The sequence below is a fragment of the Anser cygnoides genome, chromosome 15 (genome assembly GCF_040182565.1).
Source record: "Anser cygnoides isolate HZ-2024a breed goose chromosome 15, Taihu_goose_T2T_genome, whole genome shotgun sequence".
NCBI lineage: Eukaryota > Metazoa > Chordata > Aves > Anseriformes > Anatidae > Anser > Anser cygnoides.
In genome coordinates this window covers 15,987,189-16,008,843 of record NC_089887.1, presented here as the reverse complement: position 1 = coordinate 16,008,843, position 21,655 = coordinate 15,987,189, and the positions used below count along the sequence as shown (strand labels likewise).

Sequence of the window (21,655 nt, the reverse complement as noted above, 5' to 3'; positions counted from 1 at the left end):
ACAGATTCCATGTGAGAAGAAGCACAGGGTCAAACTGGTCAGACGCTCCGAAATACAACATTAGTGAACTGGGCTCCTTCTTCCCTGTATGAGCCAACAGCGCCTTCATTCCCTGTCCTCATTTAGTATCCTTCCTCCTGATTGACCTTCTGCCGCTGTGGCTTTCTGTGTAAACGAAGAGCAAGTAAGAATTCTCTTAACCAGCAGAGAGATCAGAATAGCCAAGATATATTAGACTAGCTAACGTAATACATGCTTTAATGAATCTCAGACTTCTTTTAGCCAGTGCCTAATTTTATCCTTTAAAAATGTAGCGTCATGGAATATTTGCCTATGCCTGTATTTGCTATATAATTTCAGGCTTAATAAGTTTTCCAAACCTTTCTCTTTTTAGTGACTAGATAAGCAGTGTGTACTGGAGCTGTCTTAGTTGGCAGTGAAAACCTAACCGAGGTGACTCTTTTGTCATTGATTATTGGGGAGTTTTTATCCAGCTGGGTGCCTTCTGCATGGTCACCATAAATTAGTTTTGTGTCACTGCTTCTAACAACCACAACACATTGATAGTCTGTAAGCGATGGTTTGTGTGACCTGAGACGAGATCTAGCCTTATTTTTCCACTCTATTACTTTCAAGCATAGTCTTTCTATTATTAACATGAGGTAGTAAAACAAACATAATTTTAAATTCCTTTAAAATTTATAACTGTTTTTTTCCTTGCATCTCATGAATGCAAACCTTACAGGAGCTGTAAACTGTTAACAAGAAGATGTATGTATATGCATTTTAATAATGTGATAATGTGATCTTGTGTATTATTTTAGACTGGTTTACAGTTTTATGGCTGTTCAGAACACTCCTGGCCTGATTTTCCTACAACTGCGTATACAAAATAGGAATTCACTGATACTGTGATGAAGGTATAAAAATATAAACTTGGTATGAAGGCACAGTCACTCCTGTAAGCTTCTGGTCTACTCTGATTAATGCTAAGCATGTACAATAGGCAGAATATTCTCTGACAGGTGTTGGATTTCATGAATCAAAAAATGTGAATGCCAATAACTTAGGAATTCACATTTTTGTTATAGTTGGGCAATTTTCATCTGATTTTCAGATAAAGATCAAGATTTGAAACTGCTTAATAGTAGTTCTTAATAGTTATTGTAAGGTTGCAGTGTTGCCAGTTTCCAAATGAGTAGAGTATTCCACTGCTTTCTAAACATGAGCTTTCAAAAAGGTAAATATGGAAATACATTTGACACATAATTGCACTTCTGATTAAGAATAGCAAATTCCTTTTTTGCATTTTTGCATTACCATCTCAGTCTCGGGGTGGGGGTGGGGAATCGTTTGTTAATTTGACACAATGAAGGTGTCGAATTTTCTATCTATTGCTACAGAAAGGATATGGAAAAAAAAATGGTTCTCTGAAGCCCCTGGGAAGGACGGGATGCATACTGGTAGGAGGGAGGTCCGGAGCCATGGAGCAGCAGAGCAGGGCTGCTCCAAAGGGCCCACAGCACCCCATCCCCGTCCCCCTACGATGCTCGCAGCGGTGGAGTCAGGAAAAAGGAGTGAAGCTGGGCTGGGGCGGTGCGGGGAGCATGGTGCTGTAGTTACAGTCTCTGTTCCTCACCATCCTACTCTATTTTAATTAGCAATAAATTCAATCAGTTCTCCCCAATTACGGTCTGTTTTCACCGTGAGGATAACTGGTAAGCTATCTCCCTGTCTTTATCTCAACTCACGAGCTTCTTCACCTGATTTTTCCCCGACCAGCCACACACATTCCTTTTGCTTTTTGACAGTAACACAGATAGGTAACATTTTTGCTTTATTCTGTTAGGACATCTTAATTGACGTTGACAGGACTGTAGTTTTCTGAGTGATGAAAGGATGACAGCAGAATGCTTAAGGGCTGCTGCATGGTTTGGACAACTGCATGAGCCTGCCGGATCTGAATGCTCGGAATCACGGTCTCCTGTAAATACCTGTACATGCATGAGAATGGATTCCCTTACTGGTTTTAGAAGAAATGACTACAGGCAGCAAAATGACTGCAGATACTTGCTGTTCCCGAAAAGAACCAAGCTCATCTTGGTAGCGTCTCGGTAGCCCTTACAGACCTGTCGTGGTTTAACCCGGCAGGTGGCTCAGCACCACCCAGCCGTGGTGGGATGGGGGGAGAATCAGAGAGGTAAAAGTGCGAGAACTCACGGCTTGGGATAAAGACAGCTGGTGAGATAAAGCAAAAGCTGCCAGCACAAGCGAGGAATGCAGTTGCCCCTGCCCAGCGACAGGGGTGTGTGCAGCCCCCACCATGCTGGCAGTGCCCCAGGAGGACAAACACTGCCACCCCGAGCTGCCCTCCTCCCGTTGGAATGCTGAAAGAGTTGAACTGCATTTGATGTAAAACCACAATATCAATCCCAGCCCTATATGTTTCTGGAATCTTTAACCTAGGAATCCTTACAGATCGTAGTCCTGGCCATAAAAAAGAACATAAAAATTATGAAATGCTTCTTTCTAGAAAGTCGTCTTTTTAAAGATGGGGTGTTATTTTTTTTTCTCATAATTACATAAAAGGCATTATCTTACTCTGTAATTAGTGTCCCTGCAATCAAATAAAGGTTATAGATTAATTGGAGAACCACTAGAAATATTTTAAAGGAATTAATGTTAATTGGGAAACAAATTATCCTGCTATGAAATATACACAATTTCAAGTGGTTTAGGATCATAACTCGCATTTTGAAGAGGATCAGACCCCTTGCAGGCCTGACTCTCACTGCCAGGGCAGATTTTAAAAATTTGTTTCCTCAAGAAATAAATTGTAACCTAAAGGGTTTTTCTAAATTTGTTGGTGCGTAGTTTAACTCGTAACTTTTAACTGAAATTAATGTTACTTATAGTATTGGTTAGCCTATCACAATCTCTCTTGTTCTTGGTGTAAAATTACTGTAGGCTCATAACTTTAACCCATAATTAAGTCTACACAGTAGATTGTAAATACAGTATTTATTATTTTATTGACCCTGTTCTATAAAAAAGATACTTGTTTAATCCCGTACAATATTTCAAGCAGTTTTCCAATTAATATGTGGTCTTTATTTGCATAAAGGCAATTTGCACATGTGATTTGTAAAACCTTATTAAGCGTCTTTTTCAGATGTGCACTGATGTGAGATTTTTTATATTCCTTGGCTGGCTGTAAACACGTTAGAAAATCTTTGGCATGTGTTCAGGTACTGAAGCAACTGATGTGTTGCTGTAGTATGACTATCATCACTTCCCCTGGATTATTTCAGGACCATTCTTACCAAAAAAGTCTGCTTTTATTAAGACAGGCATAGCTGAAAAAGCCATAGATATATGTTACCTGATATTTATTGTATACTTGTGTGGTTTGTGAGCACAAGTGTCTGAAGGAGAGGTGTTTTTTTTTGTTTGATTGTTTTTTAATTAAAACATTTGACACAGGGACAGCTCACAGGTTACTTCCCTGACTTGTAGTCATCTGGACAACCTGTAGGCTACAGATGAGGATGAGTTTGAAAATCATTTTTTTTTAATGATTGTTGTTTTTTTAATGATTGTTGATATTTTTTAAACATTTGCTATAAAAAGAGCAGTAGAAAATTATAAGTCAACTGTAATTTTTAGTTTTGAAAAATATGCATCTATTGTAGTGTGTTTTGTATGGGTGCAGACTGGTCTATAAGTACAAGTTCCACATCTGTTTTGATTGCGAGTTGATGACATCATCTCTGAATCAACTCTGTAAGCAAAACCTAGTTTCAAGCACTTTCTCAGGAAAACTCTTCTGACAGATTAAGCATGGCCAAATATTTACATTTGTATAAAATCCTATAAAAATCAGATTTATTTTATACTCTTGTGCCTTAGATTTAGTTACAGGAATAAACTTAGCGACTATGTATGTAAACTTATTTTTTGTTACAGACTCTGTCGGAGTACTGCTGGCCTTCAATATCTCCTCATCTCAAACAACGCTGGAAATGAGTTGTACTTCACTACAGAAGCTAACAGTGTTATGCCAGTAATCACTTCAAGAATACTATTTACCATCTACCAAGAGAAAGGTAGGGATCAATCTATATGTGTTCTCTATCATGTATTAAAAATGTTTAAGGTTGCCCACATTAAAAATTAATTTCCACACATTTCCATCAAGAATGCCATTAATCTAACCCACAGTACAAGACACATGAAAAACCTATAAGAAAGAGAGGCGTATCCCCCAACCCCTTCTGTGCTTTCTTTCAAGACTGACTCTGAGGTGCTCCCATCTAACAACAGAAGATAGAAATAATTCAATTTTGGAGAAGCTTTTTTTTTTTTTTTTTTTCAGTTGCATATCCAAAGGCCCCTGTGCAAAGGTTTTCCTAATCCTTTTCCAATAAAGAACATAAAAACCTCAAAGGTGGTATTTCCAGAGGCATATATTACTAGAAAGAACTAATATTTGAGGGGCTTAATTTTATTAAAAAAGTGCAAGAACCATGTGTCTAGCTTCACATCAAGTTTAGTAAAAGGTTAGAAAATTAGCTCATATGTGCTGTTTATACATTTGGGTGGATGAAGGAGACTTTACATTTCACAACTGCTTATTTCTGACAAGTTCCAAAATTCTAGTGAATTATGTATGCATCCACTTAGCCAAAAAGGACTGAACTGAGGGTACAGACTGAGTTCACAAATGGTACTAGGAAGCTTTCAGATGGTAAGATGAAAGTAGATCTTGGTCACTGCTGCCCTGGACTTGAATATGTGGCCTACAGTCAAAGAGTTGTGTCTTTTTCAGTTTTTTCTCCCTAACTTGTGAATTTTTGCTCTTCATGAACAATTCATGAACTTTTATTTTTCTTCAGCAATTGCATTATGAATCAAGGATTTAACTGGAATAAGATAATCCAGGAAATAGTAAATTTCAATTCATTTTTATGAATCTAATATGTATTCAGTATATGAGAGCAGAGAAGTGAATACATTAGAGACAAAAATATTAGAAAGAAACTACCTATTTTTGTAACTGTAGGTTAATTCCCAAAGACATTTAACCAGAAATTGTGGCAGAACTGACTTTTTGCAGCTCTGGGGGGACTTCTGAGGGGGGACTTCTGGGGACTTCTTGGGGGACTTCTGGGACTTTCTCCCCTTAGGAGTGAGTGAATACCTCTTTGCAGATTTCTTCTCTGTTATTACTTATTTATATTGGGCTATTTTTCAGCTTGACTCTATATCTAGAGCAACATGGATCCACAGCTAAATGCTTTGGAAAATATTTCATTATTTCCAGCGGATTTGTTTATCTCTCTCTTGGCTAAATGATAGCTTCTCCATATTTGTTGTTGATGGAGCTGTTTTAAATTCTTTTGCTGCTGTCAAACATAGAATCCAGTGTGATGTTAGGTAAGTGGTTGTCAATTACATTAGTCCACGCTCCAGGGTTTGCTATCTTCAATTCTAGAGTAATGCCAAAACCATATTGTTAGGCTGAGGGCAGGTGATAATTTTAAAATCCAGTGAGTCATGAACTATGAAGGCTAGCTAGGAGCTCATGCTTTGGACCATTAAGAATCAAGAAGTTTTCACAAAAGATTCTGCCTTTCAGCACGACTATTTAAATAAGATTTTGTATTTAAATAAGTTTTATTTAAATTCATATTTAAATTTCTTTAAATAAGAATTTTAAGTTTGGCATATATGTAAATGCAGGTGTCTATGAATTAGCTCCCCATATGTAAGGGAAGAAGTCAGAGGATGCAATAAAAAAGTTACCGCATTCTGAAGATTTCATAGATGCCAGTTTGTTCAGACAGCTCTGAAAGAGTAAACTACATAATTTGCAAGTATGAAAACAGTACTTCCAAGCCTGTACAAATGATTCAGTAGTAAAAAGGTTATCACTCAAGGCATAGTAAAAAGAAGTTACACTTGAGGAAGTCATAAGAACTGTCAGTCCTTCAGTTGCTCTGAATCCTGCAATGGCAATACAAGAATTGAAGACTACATATCACAACATCAAATACACTCTGTCTGTCTTCTCAAATTGCTGAACTAAACTCTCCATTTTTTTGCATGTGAGTTTTTAAGTATTGAGAAGATGAGTGTGCCCCCCTACCACACCTGAATTTATACTAAGACCTACAAAGCCTGTCTGTAGGACTTCCAGTACATACTGAAAAGAACTTACTCCTTGGAGCTGTAGCAGCATAAGGTCAGTACTGAGCTCCTCAGTAGCCTGGCTGTATGTTTACAGCTAAATTGTCTAGTGGCTCTTGGAGTTCTACAAAGAAAGTTAAGGAAGGAAACCATTTGAGAGCTGAAGAAAAAGGGGAAGTGGCTTGTGGCAGTGGCATCATCAGGAGCCAGATGGAGTTGGAACTGGATGAAAATTTCCTGGGCATGCTTCCTCCCTTAGAAAAGCCTCAAACTAAAAAAAAAAATAAATATATCTATATATATATGCTTAAATCATTGTTTTTAATAATTCTTTTCAACACCTCTGTAACCCTGTTGAAATATAAATGGAAATGAAAATGGAAAGGGAAGCACAGAACCTAATAATGTTTGATCTGTGAACCAATCCATCCACATAGGATAACAAAAAGACAACACATAAACCTGTAATTTTCCTACAAGAAAGGTCAGTTAAACCAGCTTGACCTTTTTCCACATATAAAGCAATATATCCACATATACAGCAAACTACCAGCCCCATCCGAACAGTCTCCAATCTCAAGGCTCTCTCAAAATAAAGCACAGATATAGAAATCAGTAGATGCTGATGAACTGGGCAATCAGTTGTTTCTTCAAGATGGCTCGAGTAATTTTACATATGCTATAAGTTACAGTAAAGAAAGAGACAAATGGTATTTCAGAATAACAACTCCCTGGATGAATGCAATGTTAACATTTTATCACAGACAAATAATAATAATAAAAAAGACAAAATAAAAGACACCTTTTAATTTGTAGATATTTAGATAGAAGCACATGAAGATACTGCTATGAAGACATTAAAAATTGTTTTATTTTCTACTTGATTCTACTAAATAACAAGAAATTGCTAATTCAATAGATGCTAAAACTATGTGACAATGTAGTTCATTTTATTCTGTGGGAGTGAAGCCTGAAACCTAACTAATAGCACCTGAAAACTGTGGGACAAATATTCCGGAATTGTTTTCCTAGGTAGAACTATGTGACCAACAGTAAGGGGACACCACTAGTTTAAAGCTGCCTTCTGACATCAAGAAAAAGGTATTAAAACCAGTATTAATTAAAAGTATTGACATTCCAGTATTTGATACAAAGTAAATAATCCTTTCTCTACAAAGAACAAGCAAGTGACAAATTCAGTCTAACCAGAAGTCCAAAGCTAAATCATTATCCTTATTCAACTCAACACCTTATCCAGAAAAAAGTGCTCGATATGCTATAAATTGTCAAAAATTAAAAAGTGCTTAAGAAATCTGTGGTTAAACTGAAAAAACAAGCAAACAAAAAACACAACAAAAACAAACACAACGACAAAAAAAACATCGGAATGGTACATGTACAGAACGGTACATGTACAGAATGGTACATCTTTGTTTATGTTTTTGTGTGTGTGTTTGTAAAGGCTGATTTGTCAGTTTCTTTTTGTCCCGTGGCAGGATTTCAATGTTCTGTTGTGAATTTCAAGAATCAAGATGCATAGAATCATAGAATAATAGAATCATTAAGGTTAGAAAAGACCTCCAAGATCATCAGGTCCAACCATCGCCCTACCACCAATGTCACCCACTAAACCATGTCACTAAGTGCCAGGTCCAACCTTTCCTTGAACACTCCTAGGGATGGTGACTCCACCACCTCCCTGGGCAACCTGTCGCAATGCCTAACCACTCTCTCTGAGAAGAAATGTCTCCTAATTTCCAACCTAAACCTGCCCTGGCACAACTTGAGGCCATTCCCTCTAGTCTCACTATTATCTGTGAGAAGAGGCTGACCCCGAGCTCCCCACACCTTCCCTTTCAGGCAGTTGTAGAGAGCAATGAGGTCTCCCCTGAGCCTTCTCTTCTCCAGACCAAACACCCCCAGTTCCCTCAGCCGCTCCTCACAGGACTTGTGTTCCAGGCCCTTCACCAGCTTCGTTGCCCTTCTCTGGACATGCTCCAGGGCCTCGATGTCCTTCTTGTATTGAGGGGCCCAAAGCCATCATTCAGCAGTACACTTCTTGATGTTTGAAGGGTTAATTATCAATGGATATTACCAAAGCATGTAGTAACGCATGATGATTTTGAAGATGATTCATGAAGTGTTTATGTCGCCAAAATTTATAATGCGTCAGCAACAACCACAAATGTATTTATTACATATTTCACTGCGTATGTCTTATATGTTCACTTACCCATTGGTAATGAAATGAACAGCCCCTAAAATAAAGTAATAAATCTGCAGTGGTTGTGGATGTTATAAATGTCCTTTGCTGCTAATACATTATGAAGTTTTAAAGCATTAAATGCATGTACTATTTATATCATTCTCAGTAATACATGGAATCTTTATGTTTTGAGGATTTCAAATAATATTTTTACCACTTTTCTCTTTAATTTTATTTCTTTTGTGACAGCATCTGTGGCATTTTCTTCATCTGCTGTCCCAAACAATTATTTTATCCAAGAAATAGCCCTCTTTGACCTCCAGTTCATCTCCCACATCCCATAGATCTGTTCTGGTTTTTATCCTGTTGTCTTTTTTTGATTAGCAATGAAACCATTTTTTTTTCTACTGCAATAATCATCACGTATCTATTTATCCCACAGAAGTGCAGTAGTGAGGAACAAATTAGCTCTAATGACACGGCACCAGGCTCTGAACCTAACGATCTTGCATTGTACATACATGCCCATTTGTTTTCCCGTTACAGAAAGGTTGGTGTTCTCAGTCTGAAATACAGTTCAGGTAACGTTAAGTGATTGTTAACACAAATTCTGTTGTGAGTAACACTTCCCTTACTCAGCAGGCAATCTGTTATAAGCTGTTTAACCCTCAGATTTCAGGAGTTACATAGAAGAGGAAGACTACCTTCTTGCCTGCTGGTGATGATTAGATGATCAGCAGGAAACCCCACTCTGCTTCCAGTGCCCCTCCCAAATATTTCTAGGTAGAGAATTCAGTCCTGCACCATTTATAATTGCTTTATTTGCCCACACACCACTGAAGATGGGTTCATAAGGAGAAGGCTGTGTGATCTGAGCAGTTGAAAGTGAGGATGCTGCTTGTCTGTTCTGAAAAGAAAGCGTGGGAGAAAGGCCAATAAAAGTCTAAAGTGTCTGTCCACAGCTGAGTCTGAAGATACCTAACCAGGCTGAAGGCAGAAGAAACAGATGGCCTAGATGGGAGCTGGAGGAACCTTCATCGCTGCAGCTTCAGAAGATCAAAACGGTGCATGGGAGAAGAGGCCAGAAGACTAAAATATTTCAGTAAAACTGGGGAAACTTCTGCTCATTGAATAATTTCCTTAAATAATCTGTTCTCCAAGTATTGCTTGTATTTTTTTTTATATACTTTTTTTATATTTAGTACAGAAACTTCTGATAGCTCATTAGCTTGAGTAAGTTTTACATATCCTTGCTGAGCCTTTCTGATGTGTTCCTTGTTGCCAGCTCCCTTTGATCTTCAGGATATGCATGTTCCACCTTGCACCCACAGCACAAAGTTCTGCACTGTGAGTCTTCTCCAAGAAGAGTTAGTCTGCTGCAGACCTCAGCAGACAAGAAAACAAGAATAGCTTTTCTTCTGCTGACCAACTCTTGTCTTGCAAAAGATGCAAAAACTGTTGTCTTTAGTAAGAGTCTGAGTGCTGAGATTTATAGTTTAAAATCCAATGTATACATTAAATACTTAGTTAAATTATAGATACAGGAGTACAGCTTTTAAGAGATCAAAATTAATCCATATTCTTTATCAGCACTGTCAGAGGCTCTGATGGAGATATTATATCCTGATTTGGGCACCATGTTTTAAAGGAAGACTGGAGGTATTCTTCAGGAAAGAATAGAACAATCAGAAATAGAGAAAACATGAGGAAAGTGTGAAAGAAGAGTTGAGCAACTGGAGAAAGGAATACGTGTCAGGGAGGGGAGAGGAAAAAGGATGACATAACTTGTGTTATATGCGTTAAAGAATCTTGCAAACAGGAATGACCAAGCTGTTATCTGTGTACCTAATAGATAGGACAAATGGAAATGGTGTTAAAACATATAAGAAAGATTCACTTTAAAAGTATATTGCTTACTGACTTGCTGAATCTTCATTACCAAAGATTTTCAGGAATGAATTAGGAATGGCACAGTTAGAGTTCTCCTGGTCTCGAGCACAAAGGGACTAGGTGACCCTCCAAGGCAGATTTTTCTCGCACTAAAAACCCGTTTCTGTCCTTGGGAATTGTGTTTAATTTACACTTTCTGATCTTTTACTAATACCACTTTCTCACACGCATATCAGTAAATATGGTTTAGATCTCTTTGACTGCCGAGAATAACAGTAAAATCATTTTATAGTACTTTAAAGAACTTGAGGATAATGTTTTGGCTGCCAGTTTATGTCTATTGGACACACAAGCCTCCCGTAGCCTTCTTGGGTTTGGTTTTAGAGTGAATTAGAAGGCTGAAGTAAGAAATGCAAGAAACTAACGGGGTGGATTTAAAGATCCGTTTTGGGGTCTTCCAATGCAATCAAAATGGATCAACCAGCCTGGGTCACGAAGTGGGGCATGCATTATCAGATAATCTGGTGCAATAACTTGACAATTTAGATTTTGATCCTGAAAATGCATGCATGGCTGACTTCATACATCTCAGTAATCTGACAGATTTAAGCAGTTTGGAGCTGAAGGTTTCCAGCCCTTAGTTTAACAGTTTCATGTATGATGAGGAGTAGAAAATTCTGAATTTACTGCTTAAAACAACCCTGCTCCATGAACTAGTGTGACTTGGTACATTCCTGAGCAGTCCCGCTTTCAGTACTTAGGGGAACAAACGTCACTCCTGCTACTTTAATAAGTAGCAAAAGAAACAGGCCAGGCCCCAAGCCACCAATAGAAGTCCTGGGTTATAGGTATCTGTGTTTGAGCTACTTCTGTATATGTCGTCTGTGCAATCTACGGTTGAACTTAAAAATACTGTGGCTGTATTTATTTTCAGCACAGATGAAAGAATTTATAAGTACATTACTCATGGAAAGCAGTTTTTAAATACTCATATTCTCATATGTTTAGGATTTGAAGCTGGCTTCCTCACATCAGCTGCACTGTTATTACCATCTTCCCTTCTAATTCCACACACCTAAAGCCACCCCCTACTCCTAAGCCGTGAGGGGTGGCCTGTCTTGCTCTAATCCTCAGAGCACCCACGTGTGATTGACACAATTTACACGTTGAATTAAATCCCAGTGGCATTAATTTAACAACCGGAGGTTGCGCAGCACAAAGATGTTTGATCATTACAGAATTAATGTATTGGAAAGGACGAGGCAGCATTCTGGCGGGTCTTGATGTTTATTTTTTTATTTTTTTCCCTCAAACTTTCTCATGAAGGGCTCCTGCCAGCGCGATACAACGGCAGTCCCCGCGCTGAGGGACGCCGCGATGCTCTTCTCACTAGCTGAGCGCTGGAACTGGAGTAGGACGTGCTTTCCTTCGGCCGGGAGGCGGCAGGCAGAGATGCCCGCCTAGCGCCAAGGGCACCCTTCTGCCCAGCGCCTTCCCAAGCGGCGCTTAGCGTCGCTTCTTCGAGCCCCTCGCCGGCTTCCTGCACCCACAAGGGCTTCGGCCGCCGCCCCAGGCTGCCGGGACAGCGGCCCCCAGGACCGGCCAGACCCCTGCGGACAAAAAGTTGTGACCGCGCCGCCGCCGCCGAAGCGAGGCGGTGCCGCCGCGCGGCCCGGCCGCGGCCGCTGCTCGCCGCCCCCCGGTGCCGCCGTGCGCGGCGGGGCCCCGCGGGCCGCGCCTCAGGGCGCCGCCGGGCACCCGGGCGCCGCCGCGCGGCCGCCGAGCCCGGCCGCGGAGCCCCCGCCGGGCTTGAAGGTCACCTCCGCCCGCTCGCCCCGCTCCGGAGCCGCTTTCGGCGGAGGCTGGCGAGCGGCAGCGCCTCCGCCCACAGCCGGCCAGGTCCCTGCCCGAGCGCCGCGGGGCTCCCGCTGGCCACGGCAGAGCGCAGCAGCGGGAAGCCGCCCGCTTCGCTCGCCCCCTCCACCGGCCGCCGCTGCCCGCTCTGCCCGCGGGCGGGCCGGGGGCTCCGCTACCGGGCGGCGGCGGCGGGGGGGGCGCGGCGCGCAGCCGGGAGGGCGGGGAAGGGCTGAGGCGGCGGCGGCGGCGGCGGCGGCAAGGAGCCGCGTCCCGCTGCCACTTTCCCGGCGCGGCCGCTGGCTTCGGACGGGAGAGGCGCCGCGGTCGCCGCCCGCCTCTTTATGGTGAGTTCGGCCGCGGCCCCGCGGAGAGGGAATCGAGGAGGGGGGGCCGGGGCAGGAGGTGTCGCTCCCCGAAAGTTTCCGGGGCGGCCCGGGCGGGGGTCGCGCAGCCGGGGCTGCGGGAGGGAGCGGGGGGCGGCGGGGCCCCGCCTGAGCCCCTCAGGGGGAAGGCGGGAGGGAGGCGGCGGGCACGGGAGGTGGGGGCCCAAAATAAGGCAGTGCGAGAAAATGGCCAGCCGGGTTGCTGGCTGGAAGAGGGGAGATGCTCAGCTGCCGGAAAACTACTTGCCTGTAAGTCACCGGTGGTTACCTACAGCCTAGGCTATTCATCATTTCATTTTCTCCTGCATGGTTCCATCAGAAAGCAGGTGTCCGTGTTGCCTGCGTACACGTTCACTAGGTGAAGGCACGCTACGCGTGTTTTACATGCACAGGTAGCTCCACCTGGGCTGCTGCTCTCAGCAGCAGCAGCACGCGTCTGCAGTGTGACAGGGGCACGCGCTCGACATTGCCCAAATCTGTAATATGGCTGTTGGAGATGGAGCTGCCAACTTGCCATGGCGCACACAGATGGTGAGACAAATGCGGTCTAAAGTTTGAAGTGATTCACATCAGCAGAGTGTGAATGATCTTGTCCAAATCTGCAACTTTTGTTTTTCTGCTCTGACTTGCAAATGTGGCGTAGCGTGCTTGAGCCTCGCGTAGGGCAGCGATGACCGGTTTTTCACATTAAATAAAATGCAGCTTATTCAATGGAATTGAATTTTAAGGTATAATAGACCTAGAAGGTGGGGTCCCAAGAATGTAAAGTCCCTTCCTTCCCTTCTCATTCTGGACTTAATTAAGAGAGGAAATACACTGTGTGTTACATTTGTCATTTAGAAGTGTGAAAACAACTACATGCATGGAATATAAAAGTAGAAGTGAGATTTTTGCATTCTGTGGTGGAGATTGATGATCATGGAAGTATTACAATCTGAAATGAAGTTATTCCTCATTTCACAATCAAATAATTCTTTTTTTTTTAGAGACCAAACAGTCATAGCTGTTTGATAAAACGCATATTGAGAAGAGTGGCTGGGGTGAGGTGGGGGGGTGAGTTTTCCATGCCTATCTGAATAGATCATTTCTAAGAAAGTATTTGGTATCACATGCTCCGGTTATCAGGTTTACAGTAGTGATTTAGAATAGCTCAAACTATGGTAGTTTTAGCCTATTTTTATTTTCTTTTACTTGAGCAGTTTTGAATTCATGAGGTTTTGGGAAGCTATGTAGCATTTGTGCTTATAGTCCAAATTTGCTGAATTCTCAGGTAGGCTTTAAAGGCTTGGCTACCCAAGTTTCATTTACCATTTGTTCTTCTGGTAGATACAGTTTAAAAATATGTGGCATTTCCTGAAATGAAGTCTGTGTTTATAGTTGTCAAGACTGTAGGTTTTTTTTTTTCAATTAGTACTTAGCTATCAGTAATATAGCTGACAAATATAATGAATAAAATGCGCAGAATGCTGATGATTTTGGTACTTCTTGTAATTGCAGTACTTTGTGTCCTTGAGGCGCTGAGGGTGCTTTTCTGGCTTTCATAGAAAAGATAGCCTTAAATGACAGAAATACTGTCAGGAGTCAAGTGTCGAGGAAGAGCGTGGAATTGTTAATTCTTGGATTCATATTGTGATACTTCTCCAGTGTAAAATACGAGCCCGCATGTAGGACTGCAAGGTTCGATTCACAGCACTGTGAATTATTGTAGCGGTGTCTGCTCTCTCTCCATTACTAGCATGCACTGCTGATTACTGCAGAGGAGGGAGAATGGGATGTCAGTAGGCCACGGCTGCCAGTGCTGCTGGGTTTTGAAGTTTACTCTTAGTTCCCAAGCTGCAGCCCTCCACAAATCCCCTTTGAAGTTAAAGCAGGGGATAGCAGGACTGAAGGGGGCTTGGTCACTCGGGCAGGCAGTCTGTCTGCCCAGGGCATGACCAGTTTACACGTGTCATCTCTTGGAGGTTCGTGTGCTTCTCCTATGCTCCTTCTCCTTGCTTTAGCTCCTCCTGCTTTTGCTATTTGCTTATTTATTTCACCTCATGTTTTCTTCTTAGTTTATGCTCTTTCTTCGTTTTTTCTTGTTTCCTCCAAACTGTCTGTCCCCCCGGTAAGCACAGGTAGTCCCTCTCTCAGTACTTCTTACTGCTTTCTGAAGGACCTGCTGCTTTTCTGCCAGTCCCACGTATTCGCTGACTTTTCCAGGTGGCCTGTGCCTTCATGTCAGGACAGCGCTGGCTGGGCATCCAGCTGTAGCAGCACTTAGAAAGACTGGGACCTTTCTTCTTCAGGAAAGTTATTTTGCCTGCATCTCCCCAGTCTTTTGTGTTCTCTGGAGGTTAGTGACAGTGCAGTAAAAGTATTGGGTGTGTACATTTATATGACTCTTACTACTACTACTATTACTGACTTAAAAATAAATTATTACCATTATTAGTATTCTAGGAATAGGAGTGGAAGAAATGTAAGAACAGTGTTTATCTGTTTGGTTTAGGTTTTAGTATTGCTGGGTTTTGGTGAGATCACAAAATTGACTCTAGTGAAAAATAAACTGAGTGGATGTGCACTTTAAGCTCCATGGATGGACTGTTCTTTTGTTGTTGTTGTTTGGTTGGTTGGTGTTTTTTTTTTTTTAATGAAAAAGCACTTGACATCATTATTATGGGTACATTTTAGATACTTAGTGCTCTGTAGCAATGATGTGTTTGTATATAATGATATTTACTGATGCTGTTTATCAAGACATGGTAGAAAAACAAAATTACAATAAAGTTTTCCAGTTGCTGCCAGCAGGTGAGTAACATGACAGAAATTCCCCCAAGGAGATGTCCCTGCAGTTACTCGCTTGGCCGTGGCGTCCTGCAGTGGAGGGGCTGTTTTGTGTCTATCCCTTCAGGTTGTTCCTGCTAGAGCAACCGCAATCCACGTTACAAATGCTCACCCTAATGTGACATTGCAGGCAGAGGATGGGAAATACGGTGGTGGTGTATGGTTGCAAATGTGTGTTCTGTATGAAGCCGATCTCTGTTTCAGTATGTGAATTAAGCAAGTTAGTGCTTAAACAACTTAAGAGGTAAGTTGGCATTCCTGTTCTCATCTAGTAGCTTGGGCCTCAGTATGTGGCATTTCCATAAGGTTTATGGAAATTTTGTTGGGCTTGATACTGTGGTAGAGGTAAAAATAGTACTTGTGGCCAGAAGTGAGCAATTAATAAGCAAAAATTATCGTAGACGTCTCCAGGAATCATATACCAATACAGTTTTTAGGAAGGACTTAATGGAAATTGTATCCTCAGTCTCACTTTGTGCGGACAGGTAAGCTGCATTTCAGACCAGAAGAGCCATTCAGCATTCACTTGGTGTGGGCGAAGCTGTGGACAGAAGAGACCAGTCGCTGAGTTCAATAATCCAGCACCACTAATTTATCATGCTGTAGCTTTGAAATGGCAATATCTGATTTTTAAAACTAATTATCAGCATTATATACTGTGAAGATGGAATTCCCTGACCACAAGGAGATATATTACTTACAGTTGTGGAAGGCATGGGTATGTTTAACCTACAGTTTCTAAAAGCTGTATTACACTGAAAACAAAAACAAAAACCTACCTTAATTATTTTAATTGAGACTGATATACGATACTACAGCTTGAGAGAATAGAGCAGCTGAAAAATAAATATTTTCTTTTAATGATTCATTTTGTGCATCTGACAGAACAGTGTATACATACTGTTCTCTTGTATCTTGTTCCTGTTTCATGTAGGAGGAGTCTGGAGATGCTCGTTTGTAAAAATAGTACGGGAGAAAAACTGAAGAGTTTGGAAACAAGTGAATAGGCAGGTCTTAAAATAGCAAACAGAAAATTAGGTGGTTATCTGTGATTGTGAAGTCATTGAAATTAGTGGCAGATCTACTGTTGGCTGGATTGTGCAAAATTTGAATAAATAAGAACTGCGGTATTTCTTGAGAGCAGAAAGATCCTATCTCCAAGGATCCTTTCACAAATAATTAATGGGAATTCTTTATTTTTTTATTGTTGCTTTTTGTTTTTATTTTTTTTCTTAGTTTCACTTATTTATGTTAGTTTAATTCTTTTAAATAAATGCTAATATTTTTCAGTACCCATCATTATTTTCCAGTGCAAATTCTTCTCAGAAGTGTAGTGCCATGTCTGAAACTTCACGTTCTGTGTTCCTGAATGTAGTGTAAATAGGTACGGATCTTACCACCTGTTCGAGCATATGCATTTATGATTAAAAAGGAAAAGATTTATGAAGTTGTAGATCAGTATTTATTGCACTTTTCATAACTGTATTATTTTGCTAAATTTTAATATGCCCAAAACTACAACTTACTGCAAATGAGATCATTTTATTTGTGTCCTTTAAGTTGATGTGTAGAAAAATGAAAGTAAACCAGAAGGAAATCTTACCTGACACAGGAGAACACTTCTGGGATGCGGGGGTTTCATGGTGTTATATAGCAGCAGCACTGAAGCACATGTAACATTCTGAAGAGCACAACAAAGCAGTCATGTTTGATTCACAGTGTGGAATACAATTAGATGTCAAGCAACATTGAATGCCAAAGATGTGCTTGTCAGACTTCAGAAGTTTTGTTTTTTGCTAGGTAGGTGTAGTTTAATCATAGAATCATAGAAAATCCTGAGTTAGAAGGGACCCACAAGGTTCATCGAGTCCAACGCCTGGCTCTGCACAGCACAACCTAAGAGTTAAACCATCTATCTAAGGGTGCTGTCAAAATTCTCCTTGCACTCTGGCAGGCTCAGGGTCTGAGCACTGCCCTGGGGAGCCTGTGCCAGTGCCTGACCACCCTCTTGGTGAAGAAGCTTTTCCTAACACCCAGTCTGGGCTTCCTCTGTTCTGCTCCAGATTTTGTACTTTGTATAGAACCTCTCCAGAAGCAAGAATACTTATAAGCGGAGATTTTCATGAATATTCAGAAATTCTTGATTGTTTCTGAAGTTTATTTTGAAGTATGAACTGTTTGGCTCTTTTAAAGGGGAAAGTAACTGTTAGGAATTTTGCATGTTCCTTTCAGAAATGTAAAATATGTTTGAAGGTTCTGTGATAGAAAACACGTATACAATTCTAAAACTCTTGCAATTTTTCCGAGGCTAGTTAAAAAAACACCACCAACAAAAACCCAGAACATTTTGCAACTTTGGATGCAGTTTTAAAATCCTTTGTTTCCAAATAGCAGGATGGTATTGCAGCTAATTCTCTGAAAGGAGGAAGGTAAATACATGAATTTAGACTGACAGATGCCTTACTGCCTAGCTATGCAATACACTGCCTTAAAATTAAGACAGCTGTCGGGAGTGGGAAGCGCTGTACCACGAATGGGGAGTGTCAGTGCGAGGCTGACTGCAGTCACTCAAGCTGCTGTGAAAATCACTGAGCAAATTCGTAGCCATTAACATAATTGTCATTCTACTTCAGATAGAAATGCAGGTGGGAATATTGTTACAGTAGGTAGAGCTGAGAGGCCTGGGTTGTGTTAAAAGGCAAACATGCAAAACTAAATCACTTTTAAGGTAAGTGGCATGATGGGGACGGTAGGACCAGATGCAGCTGTTTGTGGCCAGCGTTGCAAGCACTCCAACAAGATGCATATTCTCGTGGTTGACAAAACACCTGGGTTCAACCCTGCAGTGTACAACCCTGGATAGTTTAGGGTACAAAACAACAACAAAAAGAATGACAAGCAAACAACATAATATATTTTAAGCAATTGCTATTTTTAAACCTTCTTATCATTAAACAAGTAGCAGTGAGAGCTGGAGTTAGTGAGTCTGGCTTCCTTCTGTGTTTTGTAGTTCACTGATTTTGAGTGTGTCAGGGTGCTAGTTGCGACTAAAACTTTTCCTTTAGGGCATTTATTAATCACTTTTCTGCTGGATTTTCTAGCATTTAGCAAGGTGTGAATACATGTCGATGTACTCTTCATAGGGTCTTGCTCTTCTAATTGTTTGCTGGTTCCACAGCATTTCTATGAATTTCATTCTCTCTGCATTCAGTCTCCTTTTTACACATGAGCAAATACTGTATGATCAGAACAACAAGAAGCCAGCCTGAAAATACATTTTGTTTCCTGAGAAGTTCAGGAAAAAAACTCGAGGTAGAAAATTTCAACTCTGAATGTGTGCTGTTCTGAAGGCATCCATACGTGAAAGTGTGGGTAGAAATTTTAAGTTATTATTTCAAATCAAAGTTTTCTTAAAGCAGTTGTAGTGAAGTACACAGGTCGAATAAAATCTAGTCTTACTGGGCAGTTGTGTTAAAAATAACAGGAAAAAAGATTTGATATGTTAAAATCAACACCATCATCACATGAGATAAAAGAGCAGTGAATTTGGATGCCCTGGTGAGAAAGCCCAATGCTGTTGCAGCTGGCTGGTTTACACCTAGGTTGCTCTGTGGTCTGTCTTTGGGGTATTTTTTGGCTTGTCTTTCACATATCTGTAGCTCAGACATGAGAAGAAACATGCAGAAAAAGGTTACACATACGAAACTATCATCTTACAAAAAGTGACAATACAGTGTAGAGTTTTGCATTTTGGTAGAAAAATTCATGTTAAGTCTTTAATGAACCACAAACAAGCCTGGATCTCGAAATGTTGTGTAATAGTCTTGCCGTCTTGAAAAAACATGTCTCCTGTATCTCTGTTCATTGTATACAGACAGTTTTCTTTTACAGACGTATCATGGCTGATGAACAGGCAGTACTGGTCCTTGGATAGCCACTTTTGGAGTTCCTGTATTTACCTTGTGAATTTGTTGTTTTATTAAATAGGTCTTAGGTGTCTGATTTTTTTCACCGTATGTTGTATGGGATCAACATTTTATAGTTTGAGAAGAGAGAAACAGACAATATTGAATGGCACTGATCCAAGCAAAAGGCTTGGCATTCTGTGAAGTATTGTTTTTTGATATAGTAGTGGCAAAACCAGATAGATATTTTTTTTTTGGGGGGCTGCTGGTTGAAAATAAGGCACAATAATGACTGTGGGTAGCAAAATAAACACTTAAGATAAAACTCTTAGCATTTTTTCTTACAAAAATAGGGATTATGCAATGTTATGGAGCTATTTCCTTGAGCAAATGAACTTGATGGTAAATGAAGATCCTGTCAACAGTCCCTATATAAAAATATAGAATACCTTATGAAACACTCATTGCAGAATAATCTTCCATCTTCAAAGTTAGGTAAATTCTGTAAGCACTTTGCCTTGGGATGCAACACACTGTGTTGCCTGGACACAGAACTTAGTCTGGCTTCTTTGGTGGGAAGGATGGAGAAAGCATCGGTTTCAAGTCGTGCTGTTGCGTTGTTGTCTTTGATCAGTGGCACAGGAAATAATTTGATGAAATACTGTCTTCTGCTACAATGAAACTCTACGCTAAAGCTCTAGGCTAAAAAAAATTCTCACTCCACCACAGACAGTCCACTCTGTGTGTGAGTAGTTACTTAAATGTCCTTTCCTCCAGCTTCTGAGATGAACTGCCTAAAATGTCATCTACCACATGGTGATACCCATTTTAAGTCTGCAACAGTATAAATGCTAAGAAAGTCCCAGAGTGCAGTTTGAATTGAGCGACACAGAGTTACTCAGCAGGAAGATTAATGGATCTAGATAGCCTCCTGATCTTTCCGTGATATTAGACCGTCTTTTCCCACTTCTTAATTTAGGACACTCTCCAAATGGCTTCTTCACTTTGTGATGACCTCTTCTCTGTTGCCATCGTGATAATATGTTAGTCTGCAGCTGCCTCCACGGGAGACCGATTGGGTTTCCCCTGGTCATTACAACTATTGAGCTCCTGCCAAATACAAAAATTGACTATATTGCATGTTTTGCACACTTGCTTCATTGTGTATGTCCTCAACTTAAATAAAGGTTATTTCATTGTTACTGTTTCTGATCTCTGATACCTACCCGTGAGCTTTTGTTTTATGTTTTCATTCCTTTGTTTGGTTTACAACGTTGCTTTCATTTTGGTCAATGCTGAATCTGTTCTGAATCACTTACAGATTGTAACCAATTATTAAGTATTTTATGCCACGATGGGAAACATCAGCGATAGAGCCCTGTTGTCAGGTGGAGCAGGTCAGTGCCTTATTTGTAGCCCGCTGCAAAGAGCACTTTGCGGTGCGATGGACAAAGAGATCCTTTTGCTTTGTATAAGCCTTATTCAAAAATCCTATCTTCTTTGATACTGAAGGCATGTTTTACTCCTCCCACTGTAAAACGCCTTAAGATCAGTCAGCTTTGGTGCCGATAAGATCTTTCCTCCTCGCTTTGTGAACTGTCATATCCAGTGAATGAGCTGATGAATCAGAGCTTGTTGGGACATACTGGTTCAAATGAACAGAATGATGCAGTCAGATAGTTTGGCCTCCGTATCATTTTGGGTATGGTTCTGTTTTCAGCAATTGCCATTTTATTGCAGCAAAAGTATGTATTCAACTCTTGGTGATAACACTTCTGATTTGTTTCCCCTATAATTCGGTTAGCCTGAGGTTTTCGTGTAAGTCATGTTTCAGCCCTCTTGGTTTTGTTCTTGCCCTTGAGTTAACCCAAGCTTCATTTCATTTTATCCATATAAGATATGTATATTGGTTGCAAAGTGAGTGGATTTTCAAAAGGACTTAAGGGTTCCTAGAAATCTCATTATGTACAAAATTGCCTGCAGAGAAAACTAAGTATTTTATTATATTCTAGATGTGAAGGTGCTTATTTGATGTTGTGTTTCCAGGAGTGCCTCGTAATAGCCCTGTGCAGTCCTGTGAGGTTCTGTAGAACTGTGCGGGCCCCCTGGAGACAGCTGGCAAGTACAGTGAGGTCGTGGTACCTTCTCGGAGTCCTGAGCAGCAACACTGTCTCTGATGAAAAGAATAATTTATTTGTTTGTTTCGGTCTTTTTTGAAAATATTTTAAAGTGATCACATTTAGGAAGATACAATTTCCTTGTAAGCTCTATACAAAATATGTAACTTATCAGTAATACATGATACAGAACAAGACAGTAAACTATAAATAAAAACAAATAGCTAAAAAATTACACATGACCAAGTCATAAGAATGTCTTATTTTAATAAAAATGCCCAT

The 21,655-nt window shown here is 40.6% G+C and overlaps 1 protein-coding gene across 1 annotated transcript in view; it reads left to right on the top strand.

Annotated features, from left to right (window-relative positions):
- The first annotated feature begins 12,342 nt into the window (after nucleotides 1-12,342).
- The window catches only part of RBFOX1 (RNA binding fox-1 homolog 1), a 1,146,084-nt gene continuing 1,136,771 nt past the window's right edge, over nucleotides 12,343-21,655 (top strand). The window contains exon 1 of the mRNA XM_048062448.2: nucleotides 12,343-12,486. Coding sequence (XP_047918405.2) covers nucleotides 12,484-12,486 — 3 coding nt within the window. The 5' untranslated portion in view covers nucleotides 12,343-12,483. The remainder of the gene's footprint in view (nucleotides 12,487-21,655) is intronic.